General features: G+C 40.9%; 2 protein-coding genes and 1 long non-coding RNA gene across 7 annotated transcripts in view; 2 read left to right on the forward strand and 1 right to left on the reverse strand.

Moving 5' to 3' along the window:
• The window catches only part of POLB (DNA polymerase beta), a 33,050-nt gene extending 28,959 nt beyond the window's left edge, over positions 1-4,091 (forward strand). For 2 of the 3 annotated variants that reach the window (XM_043503079.1, XM_038384923.2), the window contains 2 exons: positions 1,024-1,163; positions 3,251-4,091. In XM_043503079.1, the coding sequence (XP_043359014.1) occupies positions 1,024-1,163; positions 3,251-3,345 (235 nt within the window). In that variant the 3' untranslated portion in view covers positions 3,346-4,091. Of the gene's footprint in view, positions 1-621; positions 955-1,023; positions 1,164-3,250 lie in introns of those variants that run through there. The other variant, XM_043503080.1, reaches the window with a different exon arrangement.
• DKK4 (dickkopf WNT signaling pathway inhibitor 4) lies at positions 988-13,755 on the reverse strand. Of its 3 annotated transcripts, XM_038384930.2 has the most exons (5): positions 13,378-13,511; positions 12,340-12,490; positions 9,229-9,375; positions 2,827-5,771; positions 988-2,573 (listed from the first exon to the last, which is right to left on the reverse strand). In XM_038384930.2, the coding sequence occupies exons 1-4, from the start codon at positions 13,486-13,488 to the stop codon at positions 5,521-5,523; spliced, it is 660 nt and encodes a 219-aa protein (XP_038240858.2). In that variant the 5' UTR covers positions 13,489-13,511; the 3' UTR covers positions 988-2,573; positions 2,827-5,520. The 3 variants fall into 3 exon arrangements, with proteins under 3 accessions (XP_038240858.2, XP_043359021.1, XP_043359020.1); XM_043503086.1 differs by lacking the exons at positions 988-2,573; positions 2,827-5,771 and adding an exon at positions 8,818-8,882 and having other exon boundaries at positions 13,378-13,755; XM_043503085.1 differs by lacking the exons at positions 988-2,573; positions 2,827-5,771 and having other exon boundaries at positions 8,914-9,375; positions 13,378-13,755.
• Positions 10,142-13,407, forward strand: LOC122457556. Its single transcript, XR_006277140.1, has 3 exons — positions 10,142-10,496; positions 12,143-12,212; positions 13,350-13,407. It is a non-coding gene; the product is annotated as an uncharacterized LOC122457556 (long non-coding RNA).
• Positions 13,756-18,647: the final 4,892 nt, after the last annotated feature.

Consider the following 18,647-nt stretch of genomic DNA (forward strand, 5'->3'; position numbering starts at 1 on the left):
CCTTTTGTGTGTGCCTGTAGGATGATGGATTTTCAGGAATATTGCAGTCCCTCCGATGGTGATGATCTAGGAATAGTTATACAGAGTCCTGTAATGTGGTGCCAGTAGAGCATTGGGTTTTGCTGTGAATGGTAATAGGACTGGAGAAACTGTGCCTCAAATTGTAATGGTCTCAAGTTGCAGTGGGGGAGGTTTAGGTTGGATATTAAGAAAAACTTTTTCATTAGGAGGATGGTGAAGCACTGGAATGGGTTACCTAGGGAGGTGGTGGAATCTCTTTCCTTAGAGGTTTTTAAGGTCAGGCTTGACAAACACCTGACTGGGATGATTTAGTTGGGGATTGGCCCTGCTTTGAGCAGGGGGTTGGACTAGATTGTTAGGATATAGATATTTAGGCCTGTCTGCAAAGGCCTACACTTTTAAACCGATTAAGGTGGTGGGATGTAATTGAGGATTGGTTAGTCTGTATAGTAAAACTTGAGTTCTGCTTAGCTATACCTTAACCAAGCAAAACTCAAGTTTTACTTAAGAAAGAAATGAGGATTTCACATCCCAGCTATTGATAAGTGAGTTCTTGCCAGACAGGATGCTATCAAACTAAGTTTTCTTTAAATCTTCTAGGCTCTTCCCTTTCTCTGGAGGTGATAGATTGGATCACCTATTTAACAGCCCAGAACTGCCTTATTTCAGTGCGACTGGTGAGGATGTGACCGTTCGCTTCCCAGCTTATGGCTGCTCCTGCTGTTTAGCCGAAGGCCTTAGACTATCATAGTGAGAGAAGGCCTATAAACAGGCAGACTGATTTTTGATTCCTGTTTTGTATCTCTATAACTAGCTAAGTGATAAGAATACACCTAAATTCTTAAAGTATACAGGCCTGAATGTCTATATCTTAGCATAGATGACTTCCTGAGGTCCCTTCCAACCCTGATATTCTGTGATTCTAAGTGAATTCCAACTGACGTGTAACTGAGGTTTGTTTGTTTGTTTGTTTTGTTTTTGTTTTGTTTTGTTTTACTCTAGGCTGATCCCAAAGGATCAGTATTATTGTGGAGTACTGTACTTCACAGGTAGTGACATATTCAATAAGAACATGAGAACTCATGCCCTAGAAATGGGCTTCACAATCAACGAGTACACAATCCGGCCCTTGGGAGTTACTGGTGAGTTTGGTCTCTACGTCAAGTGCTTTTTCCAGTCTCTCTTGTTGTGATGCTCCCCAGGGGTACTCAGGGTTGTGAGGCACTTCACCACTTCCTGCCCTTCATGAGAAATGGTCTTGTCTGTGCCTGCTGTAGCTCAGCTCCCTGAAACCAAACCCCTCTAGCTACTACAAAGACTGCTTTTGAGGCCTCCACATATATCTCTTTTTGTGCAATCTAATAATAAGGACACATCAACCCTCAGAGTCCTTGGCCCGCACCTTGCAGTGTCCCACTCCTGTCACTGGATGCTCACAGAAATTAGTAGATTCGCTCTCCCCCAGGGAACAGTATACACACACTTGTTTGAGTCAACTGAGAGTCAGCTCCTATATAACATTACAGCACTGAGATATATTTATAATGAAAACAATCATATGTTTATTATTAGAAGCTAATATTTAAGAGATAGTAAGGATAACAATGGAAGCAGAAATGGTTGTATATAAAAAATGCTTCCTAGAGTTAGAAGTTTTAGTCTGTTAGTTTATCTCGCCTAAAGCAGTCTCCCAGCATCTCCAACCAACATGGATGAGATCCCCCTTTTATGAATGCAAAAAGCACTATCCTTTTTGGTTCCTCATTGGAGGATAAAGAGTCATCCTTCTTGCCCCCCAAATTAATTGTTTTGTTCCCAGGGTAAGGATGATTCCTTGTGATTTAGTCTCTGGTGTCTTCCCATCCCCATTTACTCAATGTGCAGATTTAGCTTCCGTTATATTGGCTTACAGTGATTGATTTACATAGCCAACAATGTGATTTACATTGCCAACATTAATAAGCTTTCTTTGTATGACTCAAAACCGGTTTGTCAACTCCACCTTGGAAGACAGTCTTCTTAAAACATATATTTTCAGTACACATACACAACTCCTGAAATATCATCCATACATAGATTTTTGCAACATTTCTGAGGATCAGTATGATACGCTTTTATTAGATTCCTCACTTGACTCTCTTTGGATATATTCTACGAAAGCAATGTGGTGGGTCTAGTGAGTTTGTTAGGACTGCCGGGTGTTGTTACAGAAGAGTGAACCCTTTGCCGGCTGGCACTGAGGGGTTGTTAGCTTCACATTTGCCCTGAGAACCTTTCTTCTCCAAACAGACCTATACGCACATAATCGTATATCAGGATGCTACTGCCAAATGCCATAGTTAAATGTAGCACGCTATTCTCTCTGACTTCAGAGACCTACCTAGTATCGGGAGGCAGCTTTCTTCTCTCCAGCACCCAAGCAGCACTTGCACACAAGATATTCCCCCTTCTGGGTCTGCCTGATCCAGCTCAATGGAATTATGCCATTGATTTCAGTGAGAACAAGACCTGGTCTATTTGTGCCACACAGGGCAGGCATCTGTTTTCCAGCACTATAACAAGACTAGGAGTACTTGTGGCACCTTAGAGACTAACAAATTTAGTAGAGCATAAGCTTTCGTGAGCTACAGCTCACTTCATCGGATGCATTTGGGGGGGGGGGGTTTCCCCCCACCAAATGCATCCGATGAAGTGAGCTGTAGCTCACGAAAGCTTATGCTCTAATAAATTTGTTAGTCTCTAAGGTGCCACAAGTACTCCTTTTCTTTTTGCGAATACAGACTAACACGGCTGCTATTCTGAAACCTATAACAAGACTGTAGCTCTCTGATGGCTTGGATGGGCATTCTGTCTAATTTTAACTGATGGTGTATATTTATAAAGCTGTGTCAAGAGCTAGTGTTCTAGGATTGACACACTATGAGGTTGGGATACAAAGTTGCTGCATTTACAGTGATACATTCAACACCTATTGATCAGGTGTGGGGGTTATTTTGGTTTGGTTTTTTTTTGTTTTGCATAGAAGTTCTAGTTTTTAGATCTTATCTAACTATTAACCAGACTCCTATTTTCCCTTTCATTTCTTTATGCAGCTTCTTGGTTTTCAGACATCAGCCTGTTTTTTCTAGATAAACCTGTCCTTTATAAAATGGTGTCTGCACAGCACTGCTACTGATGCCTTGCAAACGTGCTGTTCTTCACCTGTCTGTCATCTTTATTGTGTTTTCAGGAGTTGCTGGGGAGCCCCTCCCAGTAGAGAGTGAAAAGGATATCTTTGACTACATACAGTGGAAGTATCGAGAGCCAAAAGAACGGAGTGAATAACTTGCATTCATAGGTTTACTGGCTAGTGCTCATTTATTTTGTAGCTTTTATGAATAATCATCAGAGTCAAAGCTAGGTGCATATTTATTGCTTGAACATTACTTCAGAAGGTGTGTATTACTGACACTGTTTTTAAACAATAGTTCCATGGCACTAGAGTAAAATATGTTGTAAAATTAAATCACCTAGCATTGCAACTTGATTACTGTACTTTTATTCAAAAATATCTCGTAAATATCTCGATAAAATTCCTCGTAGATTAAATTTGGAATTGGTCCAGATTTTTGTCTTCTAATAATAAATTATAGTCTGCCTTTCTCCCTGGGATACTGGATATCTGTGTTTAGAAAGCACAGCTTTTGTTTTATTACTTTCCTCTACAGTTTGCACGGAAAAATGTGGCTGCTTAAGAAGGACAATTACTTATTAGTGTATTCAATGGTGGCTTCTAAATGAAGATATTATATTTGTCTTTCATAAAAGTCAATGCACTTTGTCATAAATTATATTTAAAATAGTCACTACGTGAATTGATTTATGGGTGGCCAAGTTAGTAGGTGCAAAATAATGGAGAAAAGTCACACTATCCCATCTTGTCTCTGACAGTAACAGCATTAGTCAATGGGGTCATTCTCTCCGCGTAAAGAAAACTGCATTTTAATTTTGATACATTTCCCTGAAGTGCTGCAAGCCAAAGGTCAAATCTGCAGACTTCACAACCATAATAAACTTTAAAAAGCTGAAAACCGTTACCAGATTTCTCTTAAAACATGTTGGAGATGCTCCGCACAAAACTCTGCTGTTTACTATTAAATATGACAGACGAGCAATTGCATAAGGAAAAAGTTTGGTTTAATAGCTATTTACTGTATCTTAGGATCATAGCATTTAGGGAAAGGAATTAGCAGATAATCAAGTCCATTCCTATAGGTCTTCACCTCCTGCCCTGAACTATAATTGTGCATTGTAAACTGGCTGCACTTTCCATCTCAGTGGTGATTGTTTAAGTGGCAGGTGAAATTTTATATTTTTAATTATACAGCCAGTAAATATGTTGGCAGACAGAGCACTTCGGAGTCTTTAGACGAGAGGTGGTGTTACAGGTTTTGCATTGGTAGCAATTAGAAGGTGTCTGTCACTGTGATATCTAAATACTATAGAGAGAGAATGAAAAAAATATTCACTTAGTGCAGGCTAGATGCAGTTTAAGTTGCAATATGACTTTCATTATAACCTCCAGTTTTTACTTATTCACCACTTCCACAAATTCTCATTGATGGTCTTAATGGTCTAACCAACCTTCTTTAGGTTTGAGTCCAGGCAGGGAGAGGTTTACTGAGTGTTTATGCAGAGATGGAAAGATATCATTTGGATAAACCTTTAGACCAGATTGGACCTGGATTTCTGTGTTGACATTAAAGATCCCAGAGGATTTTTTGTAAGAGTAGTTGTCCAAAAACACTAAGGACAAAACATTTTGTTTCCCTATGTGCAGCTTGCAGTATCTTAGGTGTCTACTGCCTTTTGCCCTAGATAAAGCTTGCTCTCATCTCTGTGCTGCTCTATGTAAATAGTTTATGAAGCACTTTTTGATGGTAACTGACATTTACATGTGATTCCGTCTTTGAGTCTGAGATGGAGCCAGAAGTGGAAACAGCTTTCTTCTGTGGCTCTGAACATCCTTGAAACATTTGGGAAATAGTTTGACCCTATTGACAAATACATTGCAATTCCTGTGAAAGAATCTACTAGTTCCGTTAGTAAATTTTTTAATTTTATTTTAATTTAGTAAATAACTAAATAGTTGGGAAGCAGCTGGAGAACCTCTGAATTTGAGTATGATAGCTATAAAAAAGGACCCTAAATAGTTTGTAAAAGCAGACAAAAAATCAAGCTTTTTGTACTTCATGCTATCTGAAAGCGGAAGCGATTTTGTAAGTGTCTGATAGCTACTTAATGCAGCCCACAAGGATACAACAGAGCCCATATGACCTAAATATACATCTAAGGTTGCTCAGTGCCCAGATTTTGCTTTGAGCTGCATGTTTCCTCCAGTGCAGGGCTCTGTTGGCCTGTGGAAGTTTAGGGATAGTTTTATAGAATCTTGCATAAATTAACTCTGGAGTAGACAGCGAATCCCTTGCTCTCCCTCTGGAGCTGGTGTGTATTGGCTCTTTAGCTTCTCTGGCAGATGTTTAAGCGAGACCGTTGTGGCAGCCCGGGGAGCGGTGGTCGGCAAGACAAACCAGGGCCACAATCGCAGCGTTGGAAAATTTCTGGACCTTGTGCAACATCTTTGTGTCCCCGGCGGGAACAGACCAGTCCTTCACGGAGAACTGGCTTACAGATTTTGGTCCAGAAATGGCGAGCGCAGCAAAACCCAAAGGCACAATCTGAAGTGCGAAGGCAGCTTTTTCCCTCTTGACCTGCAGTAAGCAGAATAAAATGTATAACATACCCCATGTCTTTGAGGTTCTTGGCTTGAGCAGTGGGTCAGAGGAAAGTTGCTGAGCACAAAACTGAGGATTGCTAACAGAGAGGGATGGGACTCGCTTCAGACCAGTCCTGATCTGCCCCATTGTGGAAAGCCCTCTGTCCTCCCCTACAAAGATCTCTAGCTCAGGGGTGGGCAAAGTACGGCCCGGGGCCGCATCCGGCCCTCCAGACATTTTAATCCGGCCCTTGAGCTCCCAGCAGGGTCGGGGCTTGCCCTGCTCTGCGTGGCTCCTGGAAGCAGTGGCATGTCCCTCCTGTGGCTCCTATGTGTAGGGGCAGCCAGGGGGCTCCACATGCTGCCCCCACCCCAAGCTCCGCCCCCCGCAGCTCCCGTTGGCTGGGAACCTTGGCCAATGGGAGCTGCAGGGGCGGCGCCTGTGGACGAGGCAGCACGCAGAGCTGCCTGGTTGTGCCTCCGTGTAGGAGCCAGAGTGGGGGACATTCTGCTTCTGCTGGGAGTTTCTTGAGGTAAGCTTCGCCCAGAGCCCACACCCCCGACCCCCTCCCACACTCCAAACTCCTGCCCTTTGTTGCAGCCCAGAGCACCCTCCTGCACCCCCAGCCCCACCCCAGAGCCCACACCCCCAGCCAGAGCCCTCACTCCCTCCGGCACCCTAACCCTCAATTTCCTGAACATTCATGGCCTGCCATACAATTTCCACACCCAGATGTGGCCCTTGGGCCAAAAAAATTTGCCCAGCCCTGCTTTAGCTGATCTTCCAGCTTAAAAATCAGCAGGCATGCTAATGGTTAAAAGTCAGTCATAACTGTGGACAAGGCTTGCAAGAATCTTCCTTCATATGGGGATTATTTTTCTAAATGAAAAAGATTTTTGGGCTCCTAATCCCTCCCAGTTCTACCATTTTGAAATCTCTCTGCTTTATTCACCAAAGAAATTAGCAGCTAGTGTGGTGCCTATGGAACATTACCAGCTGATAATGGGAGCTACAATTACTACTATGGCTCTGTTTTTGTCCCAGTTTTTAAAAAGAAAAAGCTGCACTGTCTATGGATTGCACACATAACCTGTCTATAGAATCATAGGACTGGAAGGGATCTTGAGAGGTCATTTAGTCCAGTCCCCTGCCCTCATCGCAGGACTCGGTATTACCTAGACGAGTGCTTCTCAAACTATCTGATGTGGGCGACCGGCAATTTTTTTTTCCAATGTGCGTGCAGACCAGCAGCCGATGGCTCACGGACCGGCACCGATCTGCGAACCGCCACTTGGAGTAGCACTGATCTTGACCATCCCTGACAGGTGTTTGTCTAACCTGCTCTTAAAAATCTCTAATATTGGAGATTCCACAACCTCCTTGGGCAGCTTATTCCAGTGCTTAACCATGCTGACAGGAAGTTTTTCCAGATGTCCAACCTAAACTTCCCTTGCTGCAATTTAAGCCCTTTGCTTCTTGTCCTATTCTCAGAGATTAAGGAGAGTAATTTTTCTCTGTCTTCCTTGTAACAATGTTTTTACATACTTGAAAACTGTTATCCTTTCCCCCTTCTGTCTTCTCTTCTCCAAACTAAGCAAACCCAATTTTTTCAGTCTTCCCTCACAGGTGATGTTTTCTAAACCTTTAACCATTTTTGCTGCTCTTCTTGGGAGTTTCTCCAGTTTGTCCACCTCTTTCCTGAAATGTGGTGTCCAGAATTGGACACACTACTCCAGTTGATGCCTAATTAGCGTGGAGTAGAGTGGAAGACAAGAATGTATTTGAGTAACCTAACTCCCTTTCCTAAGTTCTCTCTTTGCATATGCCTGTTTGTGATTTACTCTTAAATTGTAAGCTCTTTGAGAAAGAGTGTTTCCTCTCTGTGGCCCCACTCCTCCAACCATTTAAGCACGTGCATAAGTGTTTGCAATTTCAGACATAGCATATACTAATGTAGTACAAATAATTAATAGTAGTAATAGTTCTTTTGAGCTTTATGAATAACTGAGCTCTTTGAGACCTTATTGCCCTCTGCTGCTTTGGTTCTGTTTGATCCTTTTTCTAATAATGTCAATTTCCCTAGGTTAATGTTGTTACATGAATCTTAACTTTTGTATTTCCTGACTTATTTGTTAATGTAATATTAAGGTTACATATTTAGTTCCTTGCATTTAGAGATATTCATATAACGTTACCTGTAAAATGGGGATACTGATGCTGACCTTTATTAATTGCTTTGAAATCTGATGAAAAGCACTACATAATAGCTAGGTATTATCTATTATGAAATGCAAACAATGTGAAGACAGCCCCAAAGAGTGGTATCCTAAAATGAACTTGCATCCTGGCAATAACCTATGTTAGAAAATTTACAAATAAGAAACTAATCTAACAATGTTTATTCTGAGCAAGTACTAGCGCTCGCAATTTAAATAAATGGAGAACGGCACATTGCTGAATGTTCTTTTAACAAAGCCTGACCTCTTCCCCCCTGCCCCGTCCCGCCCCGCACCCCTTTGCTAGTTTGCTGGCCATTACCTAGCAGAGTTGGTTTCTGACTTATGAAGGGTGATTACTGATGAGCAACAGTGTTAATTGCTAATCGATCCAGATTCCACACTGCACTTAGTGCAGCTGGGGATGGAGAGGGACACCAAGGTAGTTGTACTTCAGGTTTGGCGCCTGGATTCTAGAACTGTCTGGGGGCCCAAAGGCTGCAATAATTTAAACCTGGCTGTCCCTAGCTCAAAAGGTGGTTGAAAGCTGGGAATAGCCTTGGAATAAGGACATTCCAGCTGTGTCCCTATGCCAAAGGCACACCGGGGGTAGCAGAGAGCTGCTTTTCCTGATGAAAAGGGAATTTCTAGGTAACAGCCAGAAGGCTTGCTTAATCAAGTTTTGCATCACCAGAGCAGGGTCCAGAATCTAGTCAAAATATTCCTAGTGAGTAAAGGAACAATGTGGGTGAGGTAATATCTTATTGGACCAACCTCTGTTTGTGAGAGAGATGAGCTTACAAAGAGCTTGAATATAAAAGAAGTTTCCTCACCCACCTTGTGTCTCTAATATCCTGGGACCGATGTGGCTACAACACTGTATCCAAACCTAGTAAGTAACAGTTTATATTTTTACAGACAAGATTTTATGGGGATTATTGTTCTCTGCATTTTTTTTAACATAATTCCTGACAATTTAATATTCAAAACACCTAATTCTGTGATTGGCATTATTATAACTTCCATGTAGGAAGTAATGCGGTTATTCTCAGTGCATAATTTTAAAGCATGCTGGGACCAATCTGTTTGTTTGCTTTATGTAATAGGGGTCTCCTCCTTTTCCTAATGGAAGATTACATACACGTGCCTCCGTATAATTTTACTTTTCTAATCTGGAATATATTTCTCCTCCAAGATTGAAAATAATTATTTCCCTGCTTTTAAGCCCATTTTACCTTTATTGCTTGGAGATTTGACAAGTCCTTTTTTAGAGTTGTTTTCTTGGATCTGGTGTTGAGTTGTCCCTTTTGAATCAGAACCATCCTCTTCGTCAGTCCTTCTTCCTTCTGTTGGGGTAACCTCTTCAGTCTGGCTGCAAACATCTGGTGTAAAGGTGGAAGGTTGTAATTTTGGACAGAAGCGGGGGGGATAGGGGGAGAGGGAGGATGGCGACATTGCTGCTTTGAGACAACAAATGATCTTTTATTCCGGATGTGAAAATGGATCCAATTGCCTTCTGTCTCCCTCCCTCATACATCATGCTTTTATAGGTTCATACCTGCGTAGATTTTAAGGATAAAAGGGACCATTATGATCGCCTTAGTTTGACATTTTGCATAACAGACCATAAATTCTCACCCAGTAACTTCTGCATTAAACCTCTAAGCTCTGTTTGTAATACAGCAGTGGTTCTCAACCAGGGGTAGGCATACCCCTTGGGGTACACAGAACTCTTCTAGGGGGTACATATACTCATCTAGATATTTGCCTAGTGTTACAACAGGCTATGTAAAAAGCAATAGCAAAGTCAGTACTAACTAAAATTTCATACAAACAATGACTTGATTATACTGCTCTATATAGTATACACTGAAATGTAAGTACAATATTTATATTCCAGTTGATTTATTTTATAATTTTATGGTATAAATGAGAAAGTAAGCAATTTTTCAGTAATAGCGTGGTGTGAGACTTTTGTATTTTTGTGTCTGATTTTGTAAGCAAGTAGTTTTGAAGTGCAACTTGAGGGTATGCAAGACAAATCAGACTCCTGAAAGGGGTACAGTTCTCTTGAAAGGTTGAGAGCCACTGAGCTAAATGCATCCGATGAAGTGAGCTGTAGCTCACGAAAGCTTATGCTCTAATAAATTTGTTAGTCTCTAAGGTGCCACAAGTACTCCTTTTCTTTGAGCGATAGCAAATCTTTTAGAAAGGCATCCAGTCTTGATTTAAAGATTTCAAATGATGGAGAATCCACTATGTCCCTAAGTCAGTTGTTCTAATGCTTAATGAGCCTAACTTAAAATGTGCACCTTATTTCTACTTCCAACGTATCTAGCTTCAGTTTCTAACTATTGAATTTTGTCATGCCTTTTCTGCTAGATTAAAGACCCAGCTGTTCGCTATCAGAAGTCTCTTTCCTATATAGGAGTTGTAGACCATGATCAAGGCATCTTCCATTTCAGTATCATTGCCTTCCAGAATACTGTCTCCCATCTTATAGGTGTGACCCTACGTTCTTTGTTTCTACATGTTTGTGACCTTGCATTTGACTGTTAAAACACACATTGTTCAAGTGAGCCCACCTTACCAAGTGATTCATGTTGGTCTACATAACTGACCTGTTCCCATCATCATTTATCACTCCATCAATTTTTGTGTCATCTGCAAATTTTACCAGCACTGATTTTACATTTCTTTCCAGATCATTCATACAGATATTGAATATCATTTGGCTGAGAACAGATCCCCGTGAGACCCCCACTAGAAACATTCCCCCTTTAGTTAGTGTCAGATAATCCAGTTTCTAATCTATTTAATGTGGTCCATATTGATTTTTGTATAGCGTTAAATTTTTAATTAGAATGTCACATGGGATTTAAACACATTACAGAAATTAAAGATAGTTGTGTTGACATGATATATTTTATTAACCCAACTTGTCATTTCAGAAACACACTATTATTTTTAAGATCTATTTTCTATAAAACCATGTTGATCATGACCAATTATGCTACCATCCTTTAATTCTTTACTGATTGGATCCCATATAATCTTTTCCATGACTTTGCCTGGGATTAATGTCAGACTAACTGTCCTATAGTTATTCCTGATCATCCCAGTTACCCTTTCTAAACAAGATTTGTTAAATCAATATTAATGATTCAGAGAACTCTGGCAATTCTCTAATCTTGGATGCAGGTTATCCAATCCTGATGATTTTAAAAATATTTAATGGTTTCTGTTCCTACTTACAAGTGGAATAGTGAGGATGTTAACATGTAGTCTTACCACTGTAATATATTAAAACATCATTGTACTATAGTAGAACTTCAGACTTACAAACCCCAGTGTTAGAAACTGACTGTTCAGCCACACACCTATTTTGGAACCAAAGAATTACACAATCAGGCAGTAGCAGAGACCATAAAAAAACCCAAAACACACAGATACAGTACTGTGTTAAACATAAACTACTAGAAAAATAAAGGGAAAGTTTAAACAAAAAGATTTGACAAGGTAAGGAAACTGTTTCTATGCTTGTTCCATTTAAATTAAGATGATAAAAGACGCATTTTTCTTCTGCGTAGTAAAGTTTCAAAACTGAATGAAGTCAATGTTCAGTTGTAAACTTTTGAAAGAACAACCATAACGTGTTGTTCAGAGTTACGAACAACCTCTCTATTCCTGAGAGGTTTCAGAGTAGCAGCCGTGTTAGTCTGTATTCGCAAAAAGAAAAGGAGTACTTGTGGCACCTTAGAGACTAACAAATTTGAGCATAAACTTTCGTGAGCTACAGCTCACTTCATCGGATCCTTTTCTATTCCTGAGGCGTTTGTAACTGAGGGTTCTACTGTACTTTCCCCAAACAGAATTATTATTGAGTAGCAATTGATATCTTTACAATCCTTATCTAATTTCAGACCGATGAAATTGTTCAGATTTAATTTGTTCCTGATATATTTGAAGAATTCCTTCTGATTGTCCTTAACCCTATTGGCTATAGATTCCCCCCCCCCCATTGATACCTTTAGCTTTTATGAATTGTGTGCAGTTCCTAACTACCAGTTTTAACTCATTACTATCAACTTCTCTGTTTGACGTGTTCAGATGCATGTATAGGACTTTTATTACTTTGTTATTTTACAGATGCCTCATGGTAAAGATAGTGCTTGTTTTAAAGAAATGCTGGAGAGTTCGATCTCAACATTAGCAGGAGGTAAGGGAAAACCAGGAAAATTTTTAAAACTGGCACTGACCACTTTTGTGTTTAGATCATATAGATTATAATGATGTAGTTCTAATCTCTACAAACCTTTAAATACCACAGACACCAGATTGCTTACCATTTAGACAAATAGTCCCTGGGCAGCACATAGCATTATGCTTGCATCTTCGTCGTAACCCACGACAGGTAGCACAGAAGGACACTTCATCTTCAGGCTTGAGGCAGAATTTGCTAGCATTACAGTCCTGGTCTGTTATGCACTGTGAACTCTACAAAGAAAAAAAAACTTTCCTCAGAAGGGGAAAACGCTGTAAATCAGCAATATTTAGAGTAGAATATATATTGCTCACACCCAAAAAAAACCAAACCAAAAAACCAACTACTTATCCCTTCATTGATCAGTCCAACATGTTATTTTTAGAATGGTCTTTCTTGGGTCTGGTCTATGATCTCCCATTTTATTGGGAGCTCTCGAGGACAAAGGCCTGCACTTCTCTATCCTGTATTGGACCCAGCACAGTTGTGATCTTCAGCAAGTAACAGAAACAGCATGTTAATAAAACTGACATGTTTTTTTAAAGCAGCAGTTTGTGCATGTTTGTGTTTATTATACGTGTCGTTAGTGTAACTAGCCTAATGTTACACAGCAAATCACTTCCCAAATCAAGATTAGAAGTCTAGCAGCCTTTGTTCACCCCGTCTTGCACTCAGTGCATTTTAGAGCATAGTGCTCTGCTAAAGAGCTGATCAGTGCTGACAGGCCATCACTTGCTCTGACTTCATTTATATTTTAAGAGGGTGATTTCTTGATGTCATTCCCCTTCTCCCAAAGGGACACACTTTACCATTTTTATAATGTTTCCAATTTAGAAATACACAACAGCTATGACAGTATTAAAATTCTGTTTGCTAGGATGGTTGATTCACCTCCAGTTATCACATAGCTGGGTCTGTTGGGGTCAGGAACGTAAGTATTTTTTGTTTCCTCTAACAATTCTAATACTTTCTGGGCCAAGCACTATTCCAAGCAATTGTAACCCTTCTATTTAAAAACTGAAATTAATCATGCAATTTTTGCAGAATATTACTAATATTCTGAGATATTTAACCCTTGAAAATTCAATTCAGGTCCACAACTGACCCCCAGAGCTCTCACCTTTCTGGTGCCCTGCACTTCAGCTGAACTCTTGATGCTGTTGTAGTCTAGGACCAGGGCTACCAGTGGGGAACAGACGCAGCTGAGCCCCAGCAGCAAGACTGCCACCATTCTCCAGGCAGGTTGATCTGTGTTTCCCCCGTGAGGTCTGGTGCGCTTACCACTGTTGTTTAAGATGTGTTGAAGCTTGAAAACAAGCAACACAGATTCAGCAAATATGGGGTATTTGTGAATCTTAAAGAAAAATTCTTGAATGAAAGTCCTTTTCTTACATTTTATATCTCTAGCCGAAGAGGAAAATCTGTGGAGAGGAGCTCTGTCCTTCCTGGGGTATTTATAGCCAAGTTTTCTGTCCTTTCCATCCCCTCCTCTCCTCATTTCCTTCCTCTTCAGCCCACACAGACTTCAACAAATCTCTCCAAATCTGTTTGATCAATAGTTCAAAACAAGGATTCAATAAAACGAGCAAGGAGGTAGCAAGGCAGCAGCAGTCACCTCTCCTCAGGGGCTGAGCCACTCCTAATTATTGCATATCAAAGTTAGTTCAAAGGGATAGTAGAGGAGCAGGATGTTTGTATCGAAGGCAGACGCTGCTAATCACCTGCGTTTCCTACCCTCCATAATCCCTTTGCAAAATTTTTTTTTCTAAGATCTGTTTTCACAGCTAATTGTGCTCCAAGAAAGAGTGATTCATGTTGGCCAGTCTGCCAATTACTAAACGTTTATTTATCCCTGTTATGGTGGAAGTATAGAGGAAACTGTCTGGTTAGTTCTGGCATCCAGTCACAATTATCACTTGGTTCAAGGCAGCTGCCAAAATAATCCCTGCTCGAGTCAAATATCTGTTTGGGAAAGCTGTCCTGCTTCCTTTAGTGGAACAAAAGTGTTTGAAGCTAGTGTTCATTCTGAAAACTAGGATATGTATCTGCTTTGATCCTGACTCAAGTGGCGGGGGGTTTATACTAGTAGTAAAAGCACAGAATATTTATCTTCACAAAATTTGATTGCTATTTTTACTGTCATCTGTATCACATTGCCTTAACTTGAAATAATTGGAACTGGATTACAGATCTATAGCTGATTACTAGTGAAATTTGACATGCCTTCAGTATCTCCACCCAGAAAAGTCTTTTTTGCTCACTCGGAACTTTGCCATTCAATTGTCATGTTGAAACATCACCTAGGACAGATTGGAAGTGGAAAGCCTACATGTGTGCCTTAAACTACTGTCGTAATGTTTTAAAGTTAGAAAAAAAATAAGCTACTTACTGTTTTTATCACTGTACCTTTCCTGTAAACACTCCCAAATTAATAAATATGATCTGCTTATTATACCATTAATGCAGTATTAGGATATTTATGAACATAAATAATTTCTCCTGAGTCCCATTGCAACTTGGCTATCAAAGGGAGGCATGAGCACAGGGCTGGGAGTCAAGAATTCCTGAGTTCAAACCCTGGCTCTACCATTCACTTTCTCTGTGGCTTTTTGCCTCTGTTTCTCCATTATAAAAATGGACCTAACGCCCCTTCAGAATAATGTAATAAGGATATATTAAACAGTTAATATTTGTACAGGGCTTTGCTCACACAGTTATATAAATGGTGTTATAGGCCTCCTTGCCTCTGCTTTATAGTCAAAAGCAGTTTTTAAATTTTGTCTGCCTTAGATACTAGCCATGCTATTTACTATACTTTTAATAAAGTGATAGTTTTCCTAGGAAGTAGCCCCCTCAAACTCCCAATAATTTAGACCATCATCCTTTTTATATCACAAACCTACATTTCTCACAAAGAAATTAAATGATAGCTGGAATGGGTGCAGTTTTATTTTAGGGGAACTCTTTTTCCTGAGTGAGCTGTGTTTGTCCTTTCACAAGTGGCTTCCCCATGGTCAATTCTTGTTCCCTGTTAGAAACACACTAGTCCTCTGGTGCAGCACAGATCCCTTTAAGAATATCAATAGTGAGAATGGAAAGAAAAGGGTTCAAATCTTTTTTGCCTTTTTTAAGATGCTTTATTTTTATTTCCCCAGCTCCAACCCACAATTTAAATTTAATTCTGCCCTACCTAGCTTCCCTCCTTTCACACACCACTGGCTCTTGAGCATTCCTGCCACTCTTCCATATAATCTTCCACTTTAGCAATAGCTTCCAGCCACTGGGGCAAGAAAGAGGCTCTTATGCATTACTTCGTTCTTCCTGACCCACCCACTTAAAGCTGTCACAGTAATTGAAGCAGCACAAGGCACTCCCTTTTCCCAGTGTACCCAAGTCTGTCTGGCAAGGACTGTGTAGCCTTATCTATACAGAATTTTTAGCAATTCTCATGCTATTGGTTTAGTCCTAGTGTAGCTTCTGCATCAGTGCTAGATCAAAGGTGGGAGAATTTCTGAGCGCCTTCCATCTCTGTGCTGTATTTCTGGAGGAATATTTCCCAAGTGATAGACTTCCTTCCATTAAATATCCCACATCCACATTCTACTACACCACCTATGTAACAATCTCTAGATTTATAACTGCTCTTGTTCAAGTAGATTAAAGCAAGTATAATTATGACTCCTGACTCAAACAGTTTAAGAGAAATAGAAAACTGATTTGGAGGGGGGAAAAAAAACAAGTTTAAACAGTCAAAGTTACTAGAATAAGTAATTCCCTGGCAGTAATTTACAGGAAATCTTTATTGAGGTAACAGATGAAAGGGAGACATTGATGAGCAGACAAAATTACAGGAGATATTTATTGTAATTTTTCAAAAGCATATTAGTCATAGAAATCAAAGTCAGTACTTCAAATAGTTTACAATTTAAGCTTAGATGTGACATGAGTCTGAGTAACACACAATTTGGAGGGGTTGTAGAAGGGCCAGGGTAACAGTATAATGTGGTTTATTACAATAGGCATGTGTATGCCTTTTTCATTCAGTTAAGATGGAGAGAGTCCAGAAGAGAGCAACAAAAATGATAAAAGGTTGAGAAACCCTGACCAATGCGGAAAGGTTTAAAAAAACTGGGCATGTTTAGTCTTGAGAAAAGAAGACTGTGGGGACAATCTGATGAGACTTCAAATATGCTAAATACTGTTATAAAGAAGTGTCCCCTAAAGGTAGGACTAGAGGTACTGGGCTTAATGTCCAGCAAAGGAGATTTAGGTAAGGGATTAGGAAAAACTTTAATAAGGATTAAGTTTTGGCCATACTCTCTACACCGGCAGCTTGAAGGGAGACTGGTGTAAAAGTGCTACCATGGCTCTGAGCCATCAAACAACTCTTCTTCATGTGCAGTAGTCTTCTTGTGTCACAAATCCTAGCCAAGCAGCACCTTCTGTTCGCTCGCTGTGGGTCCCCAGGTATAAGCTTTCTTGGGTCTTAGCAGGCTGCACTTCTGCTTTCCTCCCTTTGTCCCTCTCTGGCACATTTCCTGACTTTCACCCTGCTACTCTTTCTTGGAAATGGAACTCCTTCGGCCTCCAGTACTGGTGCTGAACTCCGAGGTACCTCAGAAGCTTAAACATCCTCTCCCAGAACTCCACCCTGAGGTGTGAGCTTCTAGTTTACCATTTTAACTCTCACGAGACTCGTAAATGTTAGCATGTAACACATCTGACTCTTTGCCCAGAGTCTCACAAAATTGTTCTTTTATTTAATCATATAAAGCACAAGAGAGTACAGATCAAACAAAATAGTAAACCTTGCACCTGTTTCCCCTGCTTTAGTGTCTTCACCATTGTTGGTCATTCTTTGGCCTGGGATCCAAATCATGCTGCAGGGCACTGCTTGTCTGCTGAAATGTGAAAGCTTGTCCTCTGACTCAACTTCTTGGCCCTAGGCTAGTCCGTTCCCTTCCCCTCTCCTGCTCCAAGTTCCCCATGTGTGGTTCCTTATTTAACCCCCTGACTGGTCCACCTGTACTGTTCCTGGTAAATTTCCACTGCTTCTACTTTCCTCCCTCTCTGAAAAGGGGTATGGTAAAACTGTTTTCCCTAAGCTTTAGCTCACCTACTGTTCCAAGGGGTTTGCACCAGAATAGAATTGTTGAATTCTAACTATTCCCCGTTGTATCTGTTCTAGGAGGATGTGACACCACATGTGGCAGCTAGGATGGGATTCATATTCACACAGAGGCATTCAAAAATACAGCAATTTTATAGTACAACATCCCAGTATCAGCCATAAGTTGTACAGATAGATACTCTAAATCATCACACTAGCTCTAGATCTGGTGGACTTGGATCACCTTGCATTCACAGTGCTGTAAAGCTTGTGAGTGCAGGCTAGAATCAGGGTCCTGTGTGTTGATTACAGTAAAATAAGCTTATGGAAACAGTTCCCTATATTAAATACATATATTTAATTTGTACAATGATTATGAGACAGGTGGGGTGTAGGAAAATATGATTGAGATGAGTGCCTCCAACTCATAATTTTGAGTCTTGAGATAGTGGAGGATGGTTCTCCCCTCCCCCCCAATCTGCAGCTGTTGGAATTAAAAAAAAGTCGTGTCCAATCTTAGCACCTGTGGGAAAAGGTGTGAAAACATGAAGCAAGTGCATTGTAAAGGTTCAGAATCCAAAAGCCAAATTAAAAGAAAGGCCAAAATTATAATTTAAAAAAAATGCCATGATTTTTAAGTTAACGCTATTACTGGGGGGAAACTGATTCATGATTTTTAAATGCTTGGGATTGACACTAGGGTCATAGTGTGAGAAGGGAGGAGCCGGTGGCTGTGTGTAGCAGGAGAGGACATTTTGGGGAGACATTGTGTAGGTGGGAGAAATGGCTTTGAGCAGGGGCTTGGACTTGATGACCTCCCGAGGTTCTTTCCAACCCTGATATTCTATGTTGGAAGGGATGTGTTGGGGGAGCATTGTGGTGTGAACAAAGTGTGTGGGGGAAGTGTGGTAGTGTCATGATGGTGGAGGGCTCTGTGTGAGAGGCATTCATGCTACAGGTTGGGAGAAAATTTTGTGGGGGGACGCATCAGGGAGTTTGTACTTGGTGTATGGGGTGGAATGAATCACCTTTTCCAGGTGGAGGATGGGAACAAATCTGCAGCAGGGATTGGGCCTGTAGCGTTCAGGGAGGTTTGGGTGGAAGCTAGCGGGAAAGGCAGTTACTCCTAGCATTGGCGCAGGCCTGTGGGTCTGACTGCTGCGCTGATTCAAGGGCGGAGCGGGGCTGGGCTGGGCCTGCCTGAACGGCTCGGGGACGGCGCCAGGGGAGGCCAGGGGGCGGCAGCCTGCTGCCGTGCTCCAGTTACCGATGCGGAGCCG

Source organism: Dermochelys coriacea, chromosome 26 (genome assembly GCF_009764565.3).
Source record: "Dermochelys coriacea isolate rDerCor1 chromosome 26, rDerCor1.pri.v4, whole genome shotgun sequence".
Classification (NCBI taxonomy): Eukaryota; Metazoa; Chordata; order Testudines; family Dermochelyidae; genus Dermochelys; species Dermochelys coriacea.

Coding starts and splice junctions, on each gene's coding strand:
- DKK4 (XM_043503085.1), bottom strand. CDS start 13,755: ATGAGGAGAGGAGGGGATGGAAAGGACAGAAAACTTGGCTATAAATAC. Junction 12,491..13,377: donor AAGTGCAGGGCACCAGAAAG/GTGAGAGCTCTG, acceptor TTTTCTTTGTAG/AGTTCACAGTGCATAACAGA. Junction 9,376..12,339: donor AGGGACTATTTGTCTAAATG/GTAAGCAATCTG, acceptor CCTTTACACCAG/ATGTTTGCAGCCAGACTGAA.